The sequence below is a fragment of the Azolla caroliniana genome, unplaced genomic scaffold (assembly GCF_043228905.1).
Source record: "Azolla caroliniana isolate FFs.n. ecotype wild unplaced genomic scaffold, voAzoCaro1.0.p SCAF_10, whole genome shotgun sequence".
Lineage (NCBI taxonomy): Eukaryota > Viridiplantae > Streptophyta > Polypodiopsida > Salviniales > Salviniaceae > Azolla > Azolla caroliniana.
The window spans coordinates 16,953,047-16,970,253 of record NW_028230445.1 but is presented as its reverse complement, the minus strand read 5'-3'; the positions used below and the strand labels follow the sequence as shown (position 1 = coordinate 16,970,253).

General features: G+C 38.5%; 1 protein-coding gene across 1 annotated transcript; it reads left to right on the top strand.

The window, feature by feature from the left end:
- Positions 1 to 4,096: 4,096 nt before the first annotated feature.
- Positions 4,097 to 15,596, top strand: LOC147859245 (clathrin heavy chain 2). The gene is made up of 30 exons (XM_087325570.1): positions 4,097 to 4,373; positions 5,434 to 5,638; positions 6,601 to 6,689; positions 6,797 to 6,875; positions 7,084 to 7,211; positions 7,286 to 7,384; positions 7,480 to 7,588; positions 8,251 to 8,330; positions 8,409 to 8,636; positions 8,729 to 8,794; positions 8,937 to 9,053; positions 9,134 to 9,331; positions 9,412 to 9,528; positions 9,614 to 9,673; positions 9,747 to 9,833; positions 9,964 to 10,047; positions 10,119 to 10,253; positions 10,335 to 10,397; positions 10,484 to 10,588; positions 10,671 to 10,783; positions 10,903 to 11,155; positions 11,256 to 11,392; positions 11,495 to 11,773; positions 11,858 to 12,860; positions 12,948 to 13,433; positions 13,724 to 13,894; positions 13,982 to 14,167; positions 14,262 to 14,384; positions 14,473 to 14,583; positions 14,970 to 15,596. Exons 1-30 carry the CDS (start codon positions 4,329 to 4,331, stop codon positions 15,153 to 15,155), a joined length of 5,142 nt encoding a protein of 1,713 aa, XP_087181696.1. The 5' UTR covers positions 4,097 to 4,328; the 3' UTR covers positions 15,156 to 15,596.
- Positions 15,597 to 17,207: the final 1,611 nt, after the last annotated feature.

Below are 17,207 nucleotides of genomic sequence, written 5' to 3'. Positions count from 1 at the left end.
GAGAAAATCATCTTCCCCCACGGTTGCCCACTCCAAATCTTGTCCGATCGAGGACCCCAGTTCAACGGTGAGCTCCTACGCCTCGTTTCAACACAACTAGGAATCCAACAGTTATTCACGTCACCCTACCATCCGCAAACGAATGGGTTGACGAAGCACCTCAATCGAACCTTAAAACAACAAATCTTAGCCTACATCGATCCGTTGCACTCAACCTGGGACCGAATCTTGCCCTTTGTTACGCATGCCTACGACACAACTGTGCAAGCCTCTACCCGCATTAGCCCATTTCGGGCCCTTTACGGAAGGGACCCGCGCTTACCCCCAGAAGTGGCAGTCCCGCAACCAACCACACGACTCCACGTTGACGCAGTGTCTTGGTGGTCCCACCTACAACAACTCCAGCCCCTCCTCCGCAAAGCCATCACGAGCAACCTGCACCAGGCACAACTACGCCAAAAACGACAACACGATATAGGCCGTGTCGACCATCAATACCACGTCGGTGACAAAGTCCTCGTCTACTTCCCCATCCGTCGTCGCGGTCTCAGCGAATCGCTCATGCACTGATGGATCGGTCCCTTCGAAGTTCAAAAGCAGATACGCGACACTACATACCTGCTCCGCCGCGCCTCCAACAACCGCTCTACCTTTGCTCACCAGTCTCGCATGAAGCCCTTCCATCAACTACCACCGCCCCCGCCCACACTCATGCCTATGCCCACGCCCATGTCATCCCCCCGTCTGGAACCGTCGTCCACGCCTCGTCGCGCTTCGACTGCACAGTAACTTTTTTTTTACAAGGGGGAATTGTGGTGGTCACATGGACCACACCTAGATTAGGCCCCTACCAAGCCCCATGCACCACACATAGACCACACCCAAATTAGGCCCCTACCAAGCCTCATGCACCACACCCAAACTAGGCCCCCACCAAGCCCCATAATTAGTAGAGCTAATTGGAGCGGGAGAACACCCTCCACGCTAAGAGAGAGTCTATAAAATGTAACTTGAGACATAATGAAAAGGGGGCTATTCTTGAGAGCATTTCACATCTTGAGCATTTCACAGTATACATACTTTATAAAGTGTATTTTTTTGGACATATGGGTAGTTTGGTAAAGTTAGAACTTCGAGGGGCATTCTGGTAAATAGACGAACTTCCAGGGGTATCCTCGTACTTTTCCCGAGATAAATTTGGTTAGAAGTATAAGTTCCTTTAAAACACAAAACTCGACTTTCATGAAAAAAAAAGATATTGTACCATAATCATAACCACATGACTTAAAGTCATAACATGACAATGATCTCCGTCCCACTCATCTACATAGCATACAGTCAATCCCCATGTAGTACCTTTATTCCAAGATTTTAAGCATGGGGACGATACATTTTAAGCACGCTTGTCACGAAGACATTGCCACAATCCTCACAAGAGTCGTGTCTTGGCATTGGTCATAAGTGTCAACTAATGGAATTGATCAACTATTTCTATATCTTGGCCTAAAATGAACAACATATCTGCAAGGGTAAATAATGGTTAATATATAGATTAAACTAACGAGTCTAGCACAAATATTAGACATGGTTAATATAATGTCAGTCGTAGCCTATCCATTGGATGTTTGAGTAGTTACTGAGCACTTGGCCCTCTTCTCCATACATGATGGTTAATCTTTGGTAAATCATGATAACGAATATGTGTTTTTTCCCTTCCCCCATTGATTATGAAAAAACACTCGTAGTTTGTCAACATAAAATGGAACTAATGCACCTCTTCTAGATTTCATATATGCAAGTTTTGATCCAATTTGATGCTCAAACATAGAATCATGTTGATGTTTATGAATATGAAAACAAACCTTCAGGTGTGACTTGTCTTGTGCTCAATTCACTAAAAAAAACAATATGTACATACTGAGAATTGAATCCTAGAATCAAACAACATAGTTGACCAATTTCATTAACACCATTGTATTGTTTGATTTGCTTACGGAATGTAAAAATTAGCTCCCCTTTTGTAAATTATTATTTAATTTGTTATGTGAAATCATAAATTAACCACTTCATGTATTTAGTGAAACATCTCCCTTCTTCTCTATGATAAACAAAAAGCTATTTCATTCAATCTACACACCCATATTAGGGACCCCAAATTTTGTGGTCAATAGAAGAGTTCCCAAATAGGATATTTTCATCTTACCATTGTTGGAATAAAAATATATATTGTAGATGACTTAAGATTGTCTACTTGCCTACAATTCACATGTAACCTTGTTCCCACTATAAATAATATATCCAAGGGCCTAAGAGATATGATGGCTACCATATATTTGGTAGGGGGGCATATTATAAAGGTCAATAATTGGGTAATAACTCTTATATATTTTCCAATGATCTTACATAAACTTACCGAGAATTTTGTGAACAAGTTATTTCTTGAAATGGGAGGTAAGTACAACCTACCAATTAAACATCAAATTACAAAGATGAGCTTGCTTTATACTTTCATTGGACCAAATACACCAATTTACTAGACGAAGGCTTAACTTCAATATTCGAACATCATTTTATTGAAGGAGTGCCTCGTTTATTCTCCGCACTAAAAAAGAGGGATTGATGTATCTGTTCACTCTACAAAATCAACCAACAAATTTAATAAAGGATGGGATAAGTTTGTGCTTTCATCGAAGGAAATTCAAATAACAATTTATTGAAGGGAAGGGCGTACGTAGATTTGGCTTCCACTCGACATACAAATCAAAACTAAAAATACATTATGGTTTCAGCTAGACAAATTGAACACTGGATTCACGAACAAGGGCTCGCTACATGCGTTCCACCGAACCAAAGTTCGAGGACCGAGTGAGTATAGCAAAATAAAGAGGGGCTTAATTTGTACTCACCTTCAGAGAGACAATCGAGCATGAGAATAAGGAGGGATTGAGCGTGGACGTGTAAAAGCCAACCGGACAATTGAATCAAAGGAGTGTATGTAGGAATCGGCAACGGCTCGGCTCAAGCCTAAACCGTTTAGATAAACCGGTTTAGACCGGTTTTGCGGTTTGGCGGCTCGGCTCGACTCGGCTTAGGTTTGAGTCGGGTTAAACGGTTTGAGCTCGGCTCGGCTCGGCTCAAGTTGTGCTAAACCGGCTCAAACCGGCTAAGCCGATTATTAAAATTAGGTCACAGTAAAAGTTAAAACACTTAAAAAGTTAAAACACTTAAAAAGGTTAAAGTCTACAGTCTTAAGACTTAAGTCTTACACTACGACTCACAATCTACAGTCTACAGAGATCAGAGAGAGAGAGCTCGGAGAGGGGCTCGAGAGGGAGACTGAGGGAGAGCGACTGAGTGAGAGAGGATCTCCTGCAGGCTGCAACCTTCACCCTTTACCCTTCTACAATCGTCCTTAAATTTTGATCCTTGCAAACTGTTTCAATCGTCCTTAAATTCACTAATTGTTCAGTGTTTTACTTGTTTTTATCGGTCTTCATCAAGTCTTTAGTGTTTTACTTGTTCACTAATTGTTCAGTGTTTTACTTGTTTAGGGTTAGGAGGATTTAACATATATTTCAATTTGTCAAGTTACAATAATCCAAACCGCTTCCCAAACCGCTTTCCAAACCGTTTCCTAAACCAGTTTAGACTAAACCGGTTTAGCCTAAACCAGTTTAGGGACTGGTTCGGTTCGGTTTGGTTCAAGTTTGAGAACCATTAAACGGTTTAGGCTTAGCCGGTTTGGCTTGGATAAGGCCAAACCGGCTAAGCCTAAACCGAGCCGTTGCCGATTCCTAAGTGTATGCATAACTGCAGGACACGCGGACAAATCGAGGAGGAAACGGGAGGACATATACCCCTACACATTTGCATAGCAAAAAAAAAACAAAAGCAGAAGAAAATGAAGCAACAATAGAAGTAAAAGGAAAAACAAAAAGGCAAAGAAAGGAAAGCTCCAAAAAGCTGTAAAGCATCATGGATAAATAAATAAATAAATAAATATGTAAATAAATAAATAAATTAGCGGTTTTTGCAGAAAAAAAGAGAAAAATGCGAGCAAAAAAATATAATTATTACGACGAAAAATTTCTTCTTCTTCGTCTTCTCCCTCTTCTGTGTTTTGTGAAAGCGCGGCGGGGGAGCTTTCTGCGCGTGTCGCCATCGCTTCCTTCCTTCGCTCTGCAGACACAGACACAACTTTTCATCTTCTCCTGATCCGATCCGTCCCCTCTTTCTTCTCCTTCCCTCGTTTCTGAGTACTTCCTTTTTCCGATCTGATCCTTCCTCTAGTCTCCTGTGCGTCTGTTTCTTATCTGATCGTCTTCGCCATGGCGGCTGCCAGCGCCCCCATCGCTATGAAGGAGCTCCTCACGGTGAGTGTTCATCTCCCTCCACTCCCTAAATCCCAGAGAGAATGCATATTTTCAACCAAACTGCGTCTTTTCTTCTTTCTTTGTCGCGATCTATTGACGGAATTGTGTCATTGTGCACCCTTGCATCACTCTGAAATGCGTATTTTTCAAGAAATCTGCACTTGTGTTGTTGCGATCTATGGAGCTCTCAACTTGTGGTTTACTCGCTCGAAGACAATATGCTCTTCTACACTCTTATATCACACAGAAATGCACCATTTCAAGAAGAATACTACCGTCCTCGGAAATTTGTCTTGTCATTTGCTCGATTTATAAGGACAAAACTCGTCATTATGCGCTTTCTGATCACACAGAAATGCATATTTTTTCAAGCAGATTGCATATTTCCTTATTTCTTTCGAGCTTTATATGCTCAGCTTGAGATTCGCACAATCTTCATTCACTCTCCCATCGCTTAAGAAAGCATAGCCTCAAGCAAACTGGATCTTCTTTCTTCAGTTTTTAGCTTGCGAATTTTTCATACAATAAAGGAATGCATCATTCCACACTCACATCATACACAAATGCAACGTTTTGATTGGAACACATCGTTTTGATTGTGACAATTGGATATTCAGCTTGTGATTTGCTCTTCGCACAAGAGTACACCTCTCAAAGAAGATGCCATCTTTTCTGCTGCAGTATTTGGAATCTCAGAATCCGTTTAAAGACGAAACCTTTTATTTTGGTATAACGAAGGCTGGAAAAGAGTGAAAATCAGTTGCATATGTGTGGATCTAGCTCATAAAGTTTCTCATCGTTCTGTAAAGATGCATTTCCATCAACGTAGATTTAAGTATTAGTTTCTTTACAGGATAGCGCTATACAAACAAATCTATGCAATTTGCTTAAGAGACTCGGATGCCTAGTTCTGATGTTCCATATCTAAATAAACGGAAAATCCTTTTAGATTTTGTTGATCTGATGTTGCTGACAATGATGGATATTCATCTTTGAGAGAGTTGTGATTATTTGATGGAGTTCAAGAGCTCGTGAAGGTCTCTCATAATTTTTTGTGCAGCTGCCAAGCTTGGGAGTAAATCAGCAGTTCATCACATTCACACACGTTACAATGGAGTCAGAGAAGTATATTTGCATCCGTGAGACAGCTCCTCAAAACAGTGTGGTCATTGTGGACATGAGCATGCCGATGCAGCCTCTTCGCCGCCCTATCACTGCTGATTCTGCCCTGATGAACCCTAACAACCGGATCCTTGCTTTGAAAGGTACCCTCGGTAGTGTTTGATTAGTCAAAACATATTTTTATGGACCTTCAAATAACAATAATATAGATTAAAGAAAGGGATATATGTGTGTCTTATAAATTGTACTATTTTGAGCTGAATTTCAGCAATGTAGTTCTCCTTAATGCCTGTCAAATAGTTTGAAAGTAATCAGTACTATTTAGTGTCCCAAGCCTCTACCTTGCACACATTCCTATGTTTGTTCTTCGAATGTTTATTCCTCTTCATGTGGCTAAATATTCATATATAGTTGTGTGGCTCTAATATTATGTCACTTTGCTTGACCATGTTTTTTGAAGATAAGTAGCATCTTATGGAATCAATCAGTGATTATTAAATTAATGTCCATGAATTTTGAAACTTTGGTTCATTTTTCTAATTTTAACTGTTTTGTCACTGTTGTCATTTCTCATGAACTATTGAATGATAATGTCACGTGACATGCTTTTCATGTTTAGTATCTTTACATTCTTTGGTGTCAAGTTATCAATTGTGATGAGATGGTTATGGACGTTTTCTGCAGAAAATTCCGTTCTGGCTCTAGTAGTTTAAATGCATAGTATTTTCTGGAAAGTTTTACAAATCGTCCCCCAAGAGACTCTATTTCATTGTGTAGATCATAATTTAGAGGAAATGTCAATATGAATGTCTACGTTTCTATACATACCTTTCCAAATAATAAAGGTTATTGATTATGCTGGCTATGAAAGCCAGAAGTTGTTTTCTATTTTATTAGAAACAAATTCTTTATCCCATATTTGTCTTTTCCTTTCCTTTTCTTCTATTCTTGTTGTCTAATCAGTTGTACTCCGATAATAGTTGTTTTAACATGCATGAGTATGAGTAGAACCACAGTTTCAGTTGCAGTTTGAACATCGTGTTTCTATAGCGTAAAATCTCTGCTGAAATATTCATAGCCTGATTGTTACAATTCGATCTTGCAGCTCAAATTCCTTCAACGACTCAGGATCATTTGCAAATTTTTAACATTGAGTTAAAGGCAAAAATTAAATCGTATCAAATGCCTGAGCAGGTTGAATCCTTTAACTAATTTCTTGTGTTTCTAACATTTTCTTGTATCTAGCTTATTTATGCTCGTTTTCTTCCATAGTTGCGTTTGTAAAAGTGATCTTTTTATAGGTGGTGTTTTGGAAGTGGATCACACCAAAGATGCTTGGTCTTGTGACACAAGTTGCTGTTTATCATTGGGATCTTGAAGGTGTGGAAGTGTTTTCAGTTTGCCTAGTTTTCATGTTTCCTTTTCTGTCATCAATATCAGATGTGGCATGCACTCAGAAATGTGGATTTGCACTCCTTTTTTACATGCAGTTTATCACTGACTTGATCTTTCATTTTGCTTTTTAAGACATGCGTATTTTTGAATGTATGCCTTGCCTAATCACATGCTTGTACTTTCCATAAAATAGGTGATTCAGAACCAGTTCGTGTCTTCGATCGCACTGCCAACCTTTCAGGAAATCAGATCATCAATTATAGATGTGATCCATCTGAGAAGTGGTTGGTCCTTATAGGAATTGCCCCGGGAGCTGCGGAGGTATAATTTTTTACAATCTCATCATAATATTGAAGTCAATGTTTCACTGAAATTTTATGGGTTTTCTTTTTCAGCGTCCTCAGCTGGTTAAAGGCAATATGCAACTCTTCTCTGTTGAGCAACAAAGAAGTCAGGCACTTGAAGCACATGCAGCAAGTTTTGCAAGTTTGAAGGTCTGTTTCATGAGTTTAAGATCATATGCAAGCCACATATTTCTTGGTATAGGGAATTTGTATTGACTGAAATATGTGCATTTTTTGGAGTGTAGGTCCCTGGAAATGATACTCCTTCAACCCTGATTTCTTTTGCAACCAAAACTATCTCAGGAGGACAGCTTACCTCCAAACTCCATGTTATTGAACTTGGTGCACAGCCAGGTACAGCATATTTTTTTTTTCCACTTGTCTTTAGTCTAGGAAAGCTTTTATGCTTTGGTTCCCACAGCAGCACAATCTTTCTCTTGGTCTACTCAGAGCAGATTTGTTGATGCATTTATCATTTTTGTGTATATTTGGCTGCTAACTGTTCATAATAAAATTTTGCCCAACCAATGTTTTTCAAATGACTGATTGTGAATCTTTGAGCTATGATAGTCATGAATCGAATTACTATCAAACAGCTTTCAGTCGTTTACCCTCTCTATTTCTCAAGACATTTCAATCTTCAAGTTTCAACAAATTGCTGACTAAAAAGATTTATCTATGGATTTTGCGTTGATTGAACTGTTACTCGTTTCAGTAATTGAGTTTTTGGGATAGTAACTCACCTGTCTTGCTGTGTGTATTATGATTTCAGGCTGCTTTATAGTTATTTCTAGTCTCATTTTATTGTTTTGCAAATGGAGCATATTTTAAAAATTCAACATCATCTCTGTGCTTGGGAGGCTTTTATGCAAGAGCACTTGCAAGAAATTGAGATAAAGACTTTCAAAGTTATGCCCTATAATATAGAAAACACAGCAAATTGAAGAAGTATGTTTTTTTAACAGAAACTCAAAATTTCCTTGTATTGATTTATTTCTTTACAAAATCTTGAGCAGGCAAGCCTGGATTCACAAAAAAACAGGCTGATCTGTTCTTTCCTCCAGACTTTGCAGATGATTTTCCTGTTTCGATGCAGGTTGGTCTTTGTATGTTTCTATCATTATTCTTAAAGAAACCATAGATGCTGATCGTATTGTCTTTTTGTTGTATGCAGATTTCTCAGAAATACAGCTTAATATATGTTGTGACAAAGCTAGGTCTTTTGTTTGTTTATGACTTAGAGAGTGCAACTGCTGTGTATAGGAACCGTATCAGTCCAGATCCTATATTTCTTACTGTTGATTCTCCTGCAACTGGAGGGTTTTATGCTATCAATAGGCGTGGCCAGGTTTTGCTCGCCACAGTAAACGAAGCCACCATCGTACCTTTTGTCAGTGGGCAGGTGATCTTTTCTCTCTCTCCGTTTTCTTTAAAAGTTATCCTGTGTTTATTTAATGGGAATCAAAATTTTCCAATGGTTTTTGTCAACCTCAGCTAAATAATCTTGAGTTGGCTGTAAATCTGGCTAAGCGGGGCAATTTACCTGGAGCTGAGAATCTGGTAAGCTTCTTCCTTGTAACTATGATTGATTAACTTATTAATCAGCATTGTCATCAGTCTATTCTTTTAAAAACTTAATTTCACTGTTATACAACTTAAAGCAGAGTTACTAAGTCTAAATGTATTTTATTTCCTTGAATAGGTGGTCCAAAGATTTCATGAACTGTTTTCTCAAATGAAATATAAAGAGGCTGCAGAACTTGCAGCCGAATCTCCTCAGGGCATCCTCCGAACTCCAGATACTGTGGCTAAATTTCAGGTTTGTGCATGACGGTCCATTGGATTTTAAAACTTACCTTAATAATCTCAGTATTTTAAGACATGATTATTTGGCTGCAGAGCGTACCTGTACAAGCAGGACAAACACCCCCTCTATTGCAATATTTTGGAACTTTGCTCACGAAGGGAAAACTAAACGCTTTCGAATCATTGGAGCTCTCAAGACTTGTTGTGAATCAAAATAAAAAGAACTTGCTGGAGAACTGGCTGGCAGAAGACAAATTGGAATGTAGTGAGGAGCTTGGTGATCTTGTTAAAGTAATGATTAGTGCATTGCTCCAATATAAATTATAAATAATCTACCCCGTTTATTTCTCACTTTTTCTTCTGCTCCTTAGACGGTGGACAATGACATGGCATTGAAAATATATATAAAAGCACGAGCCACACCCAAAGTAGTTGCTGCATTTGCTGAAAGGCGAGAATTTGACAAAATCCTTGTCTACTCAAAACAGGTTTGTAAGTGTCTCAGAAAGTTTGTACATTGTCCATAACATGTCTCATTTGCTGCCTTTTTTCCTTCAATGTGTCGCTGTACAGGTTGGGTATACTCCTGATTATTTATTTCTACTTCAAACAATTCTTCGAGCAGATGCCCAGGTATAATTCTTATTATTATTGTCATTATTAAGAATTACTGTATCTCATCTCAAAACGACTTCCTTTTTGCAAGGGTGCTGTCAATTTTGCGTTGATGATGTCTCAAATGGAGGGTGGGTGTCCTGTTGACTATAATGTCATTACAGACTTGTTCCTTCAGGTATAGAATTAGTGACACAGAAACGAGAATGTCAATTTCAGTATGAAATTAACAGGAAATGTTGATGAAAGGATATGGTGGATTTTAAGCGACTACATTAGCATTTTTTGTAACCTCTGTCATTTTGCAGCGTAACTTGATACGGGAGGCGACATCCTTCTTATTAGATGTCTTGAAGCCAAATATTCCAGAGCATGCAATGTTGCAGACGAAGGTACTGATTTACACACAGAAATGTTACTACTGTATGAAATTGGTATCTAAATATTCTTGTGGTGGTTGTAGGTTCTGGAAATTAATCTTGTAACCTTTCCAAATGTTGCTGATGCTATATTAGCAAATGGGATGTTCAGCCATTATGATCGCCCACGTATTGCACAACTTTGTGAGAAAGCAGGATTGTACATGCGAGCCCTCCAGGTATCAATACATATGCCTTATATTTAGCAAATTGTTATCTGATTTACTTAAAGAGTGTAATCTGACATTGATGTTCTACAGCACTACACAGAATTGACTGACATCAAGCGGATTATAATAAACACACATGCGATCGAGCCTCAGGTTCCTAAAACTTTTGTAGACTCTTTAACTGAGCTGTTCATTTACGTCTGTGTAATTAACAATTTATATTTGTGTATTGATGACAGGCCCTAGTCGAGTTTTTTGGGACATTGTCAAAAGACTGGGCACTGGATTGCATGAAAGAACTTTTGTTGGTCAATATGCGTGGGAATTTGCAGATAATAGTGCAGGCAAGCTTTTTTAATGTTCATTTATGTTTATATGCATGCATATTGTGAAGCATATCTATGAAGCATATGTACTACCTGGCAGGTTGCAAAAGAGTACTCAGAACAGCTTGGAGTGGATGCCTGTGTTAAACTATTCGAACAGTTCAAGTCCTATGAGGGCCTTTACTTCTTCCTTGGATCTTATCTTAGCTCAAGGTACCAAATATCTAGAAGCTGGTTATTAGATAGGTTATCCAATGCACTTGATACTGAGAATTATTTGTTTCAACGATGTGTTTTGAAATATTCTGTCATTTCCTTAATCTTACTTTCAGTGAGGATCCTGAAATACACTTCAAATACATCGAAGCTGCTGCTAAGACTGGACAAATCAAAGAAGTCGAACGTGTAACAAGGGAATCAAATTTCTATGATGCTGAAAAAACCAAAAACTTTCTCATGGAAGCTAAACTCCCTGATGCTCGTCCATTGATTAATGTTTGTGATCGGTTTGGTTTTGTTCCGGATCTTACCCACTTTCTGTACACAAACAATATGCTTAGGTATATTGAAGGATATGTGCAAAAGGTGAGTTTGGAAATCGTGTTTATGAGCATTAGCATTCTAACATGTCTACAAATCCTTGATATTTTGAATGGAATCTGACGGGCTCTGCATTATGTTTCAGGTGAATCCAAACAATGCTCCACTTGTTGTTGGTCAGTTGCTAGATGATGATTGCCCGGATGATTTCATTAAAGGATTGATCCTCTCTGTTCGTTCTCTTCTTCCAGTAGAGCCTCTGGTTGAAGAGTGTGAGAAAAGGTCACAGATAGGGATTTCAAATCTTTGCTATCATCAACTGTGGTTATGTTTCTGATATGCATTTTCTGAAATGTTTTTGGTCTTTTCATGTACTGTTTTCAGAAATCGGTTGAAGCTGCTTACACAATTTTTGGAGCATCTTGTCAGTGAGGGAAGTCAGGATGTACATGTGCATAATGCACTTGGAAAAATAATCATAGACTCCAACAACAACCCTGAGCATTTTCTTACAACTAATCCGTACTATGATTCCCGAGTTGTGGGAAAATATTGCGAGAAAAGAGACCCAACCTTGGCTGTTGTTGCGTATAGGCGTGGCCAATGTGATGATGAGCTGGTGAATGTCACAAATAAGAATTCCCTTTTCAAACTGCAAGCACGGTATTAATAGTTCACTTAACCTAGCATTAATTTCTGGATCTTTGTTGAACATGTTACTAGAGTTTGATGCCTTCTATGTTTCAGGTATATTGTAGAACGAATGGACTCGGATCTATGGGCAAAGGTGCTTGACCCAGAGAATCCTTACAGACGTCAGCTCATCGATCAAGTAGTATCAACGGCACTGCCAGAAAGCAAGAACCCTGAGCAGGTTTCAGCAACAGTGAAAGCCTTCATGACAGCAGATTTGCCTCATGAGCTCATTGAACTCCTTGAAAAAATTGTGCTTCAGAACTCAGCGTTCAGTGGCAACCCAAACCTTCAGAATTTGCTTATACTCACTGCTATAAAAGCGGACAAGTCTCGAGTTATGGATTATGTTAACCGTCTAGACAATTTTGATGGTCCTGCAGTCGGAGAGATAGCCGTTGGTTCAGAATTATATGAGGAGGCCTTTGCAATTTTCAAAAAATTCAATTTGAATGTTCAGGCTGTCAATGTTCTGCTGGATAATATACGCAGTATTGAGCGAGCTGTTGAGTTTGCATCTCGAGTTGAGGAGGATGAGGTCTGGAGCCAGGTTGCAAAAGCACAACTAAGAGAAGGGCTTGTGAGTGATGCAATAGAGTCCTTCATTCTGGCCAACGATGCTACTGAATTTCTTGATGTTATACGAGCTGCAGAGCAAGCCAGAGTTTTTGAGGATCTAGTTAAATATTTAATGATGGTGCGGAGAAAGGTGAAGGAACCAAAGGTTGATTCTGAACTGATTTATGCATATGCCAAGATAGACAGACTGGGAGACATAGAGGAGTTCATCTTACAACCTAATGTAGCAAATCTTCCAAATGTTGGTGATCGTCTGTATGATGAGGCTCTTTATGAGGCAGCAAAAATAATCTTTACTCACATATCTAACTGGCCAAGGCTAGCAAGTACTTTAGTGAAACTACACCAGTTCCAAGGGGCGGTAGATGCAGCAAGGAAGGCCAACAGCTCAAGGACATGGAAAGAAGTCTGCTTCGCTTGTGTAGATGCTGAAGAGTTCAGGCTAGCGCAAATATGTGGACTTAATATTATAATCCAGGTATTCAGATATATTGATCTTATTGTTCTGGTTTTCTAACTGAATGGTTGGTTGGAATATTCAATACTATGTTTTGGTGCTGTGAAGGTTGATGACTTAGAAGAAGTGAGTGACTATTATCAGAATAGAGGTCGCTTTGATGAGCTTATCTCATTGATGGAAAGTGGCCTTGGTCTAGAAAGAGCTCACATGGGGATATTTACTGAACTTGGCTGCCTCTATGCTCGATATCGTCCAGAAAAATTGATGGAACATTTGAAACTCTTTTCCACGCGTCTCAATATTCCAAAACTTATCCGTGTATGTGATGAGCAGCAGCATTGGAAAGAACTCACTTACCTGTATATTCAATATGATGAGTTTGACAATGCTGCAACAACTATAATGAACCATTCTCCAGAAGCCTGGGATCACATGCAATTCAAGGATGTATCTGTGAAGGTCGCCAATTTAGAGCTATATTACAAGGCTGTCCATTTCTATTTACAAGAACATCCTGACCTAATTAATGATCTGTTGAATGTCCTGGCTGCAAGAGTTGATCATACAAGGGTCGTAGACATCATGAAGAAGGTAACCTCTTGTCATTCTGCATATTCTATCTTGTTGTATCAGTTTTGTACTGGGCAGATTATTTTTTCCTTGTTTGAATCATTGAGGACAGTGGAAAACTTAAATGCATATTTGTTCTCTGCATTACAGAAGTATATAATGAGCTTTATTATATTAAAACAAAATTCATAATTTATGACACTCACTGAGATTTGGTAATGTTTCCTGTATGGTTGTCTTTATCTTAGTTCATTCAGTGTGTTTTTTGGTTCTAAAGTCTTATCCAAGGAAATCATCTGGTTTTTCTTCAGGCTGGACACCTGCCACTTGTAAAACCTTATATGGTTGCAGTTCAGAGTAACAACAATGCGGCTGTTAATGAGGCTCTTAATGCTCTTTATATAGAAGAAGAGGATTATGAGCGCCTTAGAGAGTCCATCGACATGCATGATAATTTTGATCAACTTACCTTAGCACAGAAGGTAATTAATCTATGTGCTTTAGTTCAAGCTATAAGTTGCTGATGTAAAGAGTATAAGATTTTAAAGGTGCCACTTGATTTTGTGTAGCTTGAGAAACATGAACTGCTCGAGTTCCGACGCATTGCAGGGCTTATTTACAAGAAAGCTGGTAGATGGAAACAGTCTGTGGCACTCTCAAAGAAAGACAATTTATACAAAGACGCCATGGAAACATGTTCTCAGTCTGGTGATCGTGATCTTGCTGAAGAACTTCTATCCTTTTTCGTGGAGAAGGTGCTCAGTATTTTTATATTACTGAGCTTTACAATAATAATGCTATGTATATAGTTTGTAGCTTTTGTTCCTAACCTTCTGCCTTTGTTTACAGGGTAAAAAGGAGTGCTTTGCTTCATGCTTATTCACTTGTTATGACTTGATCCGGGCTGATGTAGCTCTGGAGTTGGCATGGATGAACAATATTGTTGACTTTGTATTCCCATACTTGATGCAGGTTTGTGTCATAGAACGATTTATTGTTTAGTTAATGAAGGCTATACTTCTTGGAAAGTCACTCGGAATGGTTTTTGTAAATTTGACAGTTTCTGCGGGAGTATACCGGTAAAGTTGATGAACTTGTTAAGGACAAAATCCAATCACAGGCAGAGATGAAAACAAAACAGGAAGAAGAAAAAGAACTGGTTGCAACACAGGTATCCCTTACACTAATATCAGTATCATTTCCATCTATCATATTATGTTTGAATTTTAATGACCCTAACTTGTTGAGTAAACAACTCGAATACCCCTTTAATTTTCAATATTACCAGAACGTTACTCCTGCGGTGAGGCATTCTTCTAATTATTGAAAACTTAAAAGGGTTCCCTGTTAGATATCCAAAACGTTTCAATATTACCAGAAAAGATTCAGAAAGAACGTTTCAATATTACCAGAATACTCCTATTTAATACAAAACGTTACTGCTGCAGTGGGGTATTCTTGTAATTATTGAAAACTTAAAGGGTTCCCTGGTACATATCCAAAACATTATGGGTGTTCTGTGCTTTATTTTAATGCTTTCTTATGTTGTGGTTGCAGAATATGTATGCACAATTGCTACCGTTGGCTTTACCTGCACCTCCTATGCCTGGAATGGGCAGTGGCTATGACCCTGGATTTGCAGGGGGTATGCCAAGTATGCCAGGGATGGGAATTCCTGGGATGGGAATGCCAGGTATGCCTGGAATGCCTGGGTATGGCATGCCATCAATGGCTGGATATTAGCTTATATCATGATTGCTTTAAAGCAAGGGTTTGCTCGGAATGGGTAGAGATATCCCTGAAATCTGTGTTGTGATTGATGGATGATATGCGGGAGAGTTGCTTTTTGCTTAGTAGCATACCATTTTTTGTAGTAGTACCGGTTCGGGTAGGTTCATATATCCCTATGTATTTTTTGAAATAAGGTGTTGATGGTGAGCATGATGACATTTTTTCTTTTGCTATCTTTGTTTTTGCTTTGAAGAAGAGTTTCAGACCATTCAGCTGTTAAACTGTGATTGATAGCAGATGAAGAAAGGAAGCTATTGCAAGGAATAGCAATCTGACGATTTTGTAATATCATGAACTGATTTCCACTTATTCTTATAATGTACTCTCGGGAAATCGGAAAGTTGTAAACTTGTGCATTCCTTGCATGGCTTATGTAATCATTGTTATTTGCTATGTTTGTGAATTACATTATATTAATCGTGAAAAAAGATTACGATAAAATGACAGACTACTAATCCTCTTCATTGGGAAATTATATGGCAACCTTCATGCTGGTAATTTTCGTTATCCAGTGAGATCCGAATTGCTTTTTAATCATTGGAAAATAACGGAGCTGATTTGGGAAAAGACTAGTTATAAAGTAGGTGAAGAGTGTGGAACAAGTAGTCATGTCAACAAAGAAAAGAGGCATTTGGTTTTCACTTCATTGCATTAGTCATAGATGAGCAATTGCGAAACGAATCTGAAGCTATGGCAGGAAATTTGTGGAATCTTGAGTTTTTGACAACTTGAAAGATGATGGTAAATGAGTTTTCTGCCCGCTTGGTTAGATTGCCAAAATGGTAGGAAAGTCTGCATGATGAATAAGCACATTGTAAATGTTTTCTGTTGAATTTATACAGCATGATATCTTTTATGTGGTAGGAGACCTATTGTTAGCTTGAGCTTTTAGTTGAAAGCCTTGTATTTTGTATTAACATTGCATCTACACCTTGGAGAACCATTAACCCAGCTTAGACAATCACTTGACAGTTCGCATCCATATTCTCCTATAGATCGTCAATCATATCTTTGAGGGAAACTTACTTCATCAACTTTGTAATACAAATTTACAATAATGTCTATTGTAGATGTTGCACCTTTGATTTGGTTTTAGTATTATTCATATAAAATTTGATGCTCCATTGTTTGTAAAGTGTTTCTTATTTTTGGGACTTTTTGTTTTCTTTTCATCGGGGTTTGAGTAGCCTAGACTATCACTTACTCTAACAACTCTCTTACAATATCCACATCGTTTTCTTGGAGAAAGGATCCATGATCTCCACTTGAGTCACAACAATGAAGGGCTCATTGAGGATGGTTGCATGGATGTCAAATTGTGTATGAAGAAGTTTTGGTCTACCTTTCTAGTTGATCTTATCCTCCTACTCTACACAAGTTAATAGTTAGGGTTCAACTAGTACCAACAATGAGCTCCGTTGCTAACACATTGTTGGACACTTGCATTTTCGCGATCTAGTGCATCTTATGGGATTTGCTTGAGAATCTTTGACATCATCATATTGTGAACTTGTCGTCTATGACAGTGGTGACCATTGGTTGAAGTTAACAATATTGGGTAGCTACCTAGAACACATCAATCTCAAACAGAGGCATTGGTTGGTAGTATCTGGCTAAGTAAGGTTTTATGTTTACATCTTCAATGCTATCTATCATGTTGACACTCTTAAGGTGTTAGAGAGTGATAACTAGGATGTGTTGATGTCTAGGTTGGGTGAACACAACATAAGTTTTACTCTACTAAAAGAAGATGATCTATTGATATCCATTGTCTTAGATCCAAAGCCCCAAACAAGAAGAATTCCTAGAAACCTTGAAAGAATCTGAATGATGGGAATATTAGCAAATCCTTGAAGCCCTAAAAGTGAAGAATGCATAATGAAAGGGAGAGCCCAAAACCACTAAAGAATCCACAAGACACAAACCAACCAACCTTTGAGTGGAGTAAAAAAATTTGCTCAAGTTTTCTTCTTTGACAATGGTTGTAGAACTATAGTATATATG

Bases quoted from the DNA above. Each gene is read 5' to 3' on its own strand.
- LOC147859245 (XM_087325570.1), top strand. From the start codon at position 4,329: ATGGCGGCTGCCAGCGCCCCCATCGCTATGAAGGAGCTCCTCACG. The intron at 9,054-9,133 runs GTTTGTGCATGA...ATTTGGCTGCAG, and splicing joins ATACTGTGGCTAAATTTCAG to AGCGTACCTGTACAAGCAGG. The intron at 13,895-13,981 runs GTAATTAATCTA...GATTTTGTGTAG, and splicing joins AACTTACCTTAGCACAGAAG to CTTGAGAAACATGAACTGCT.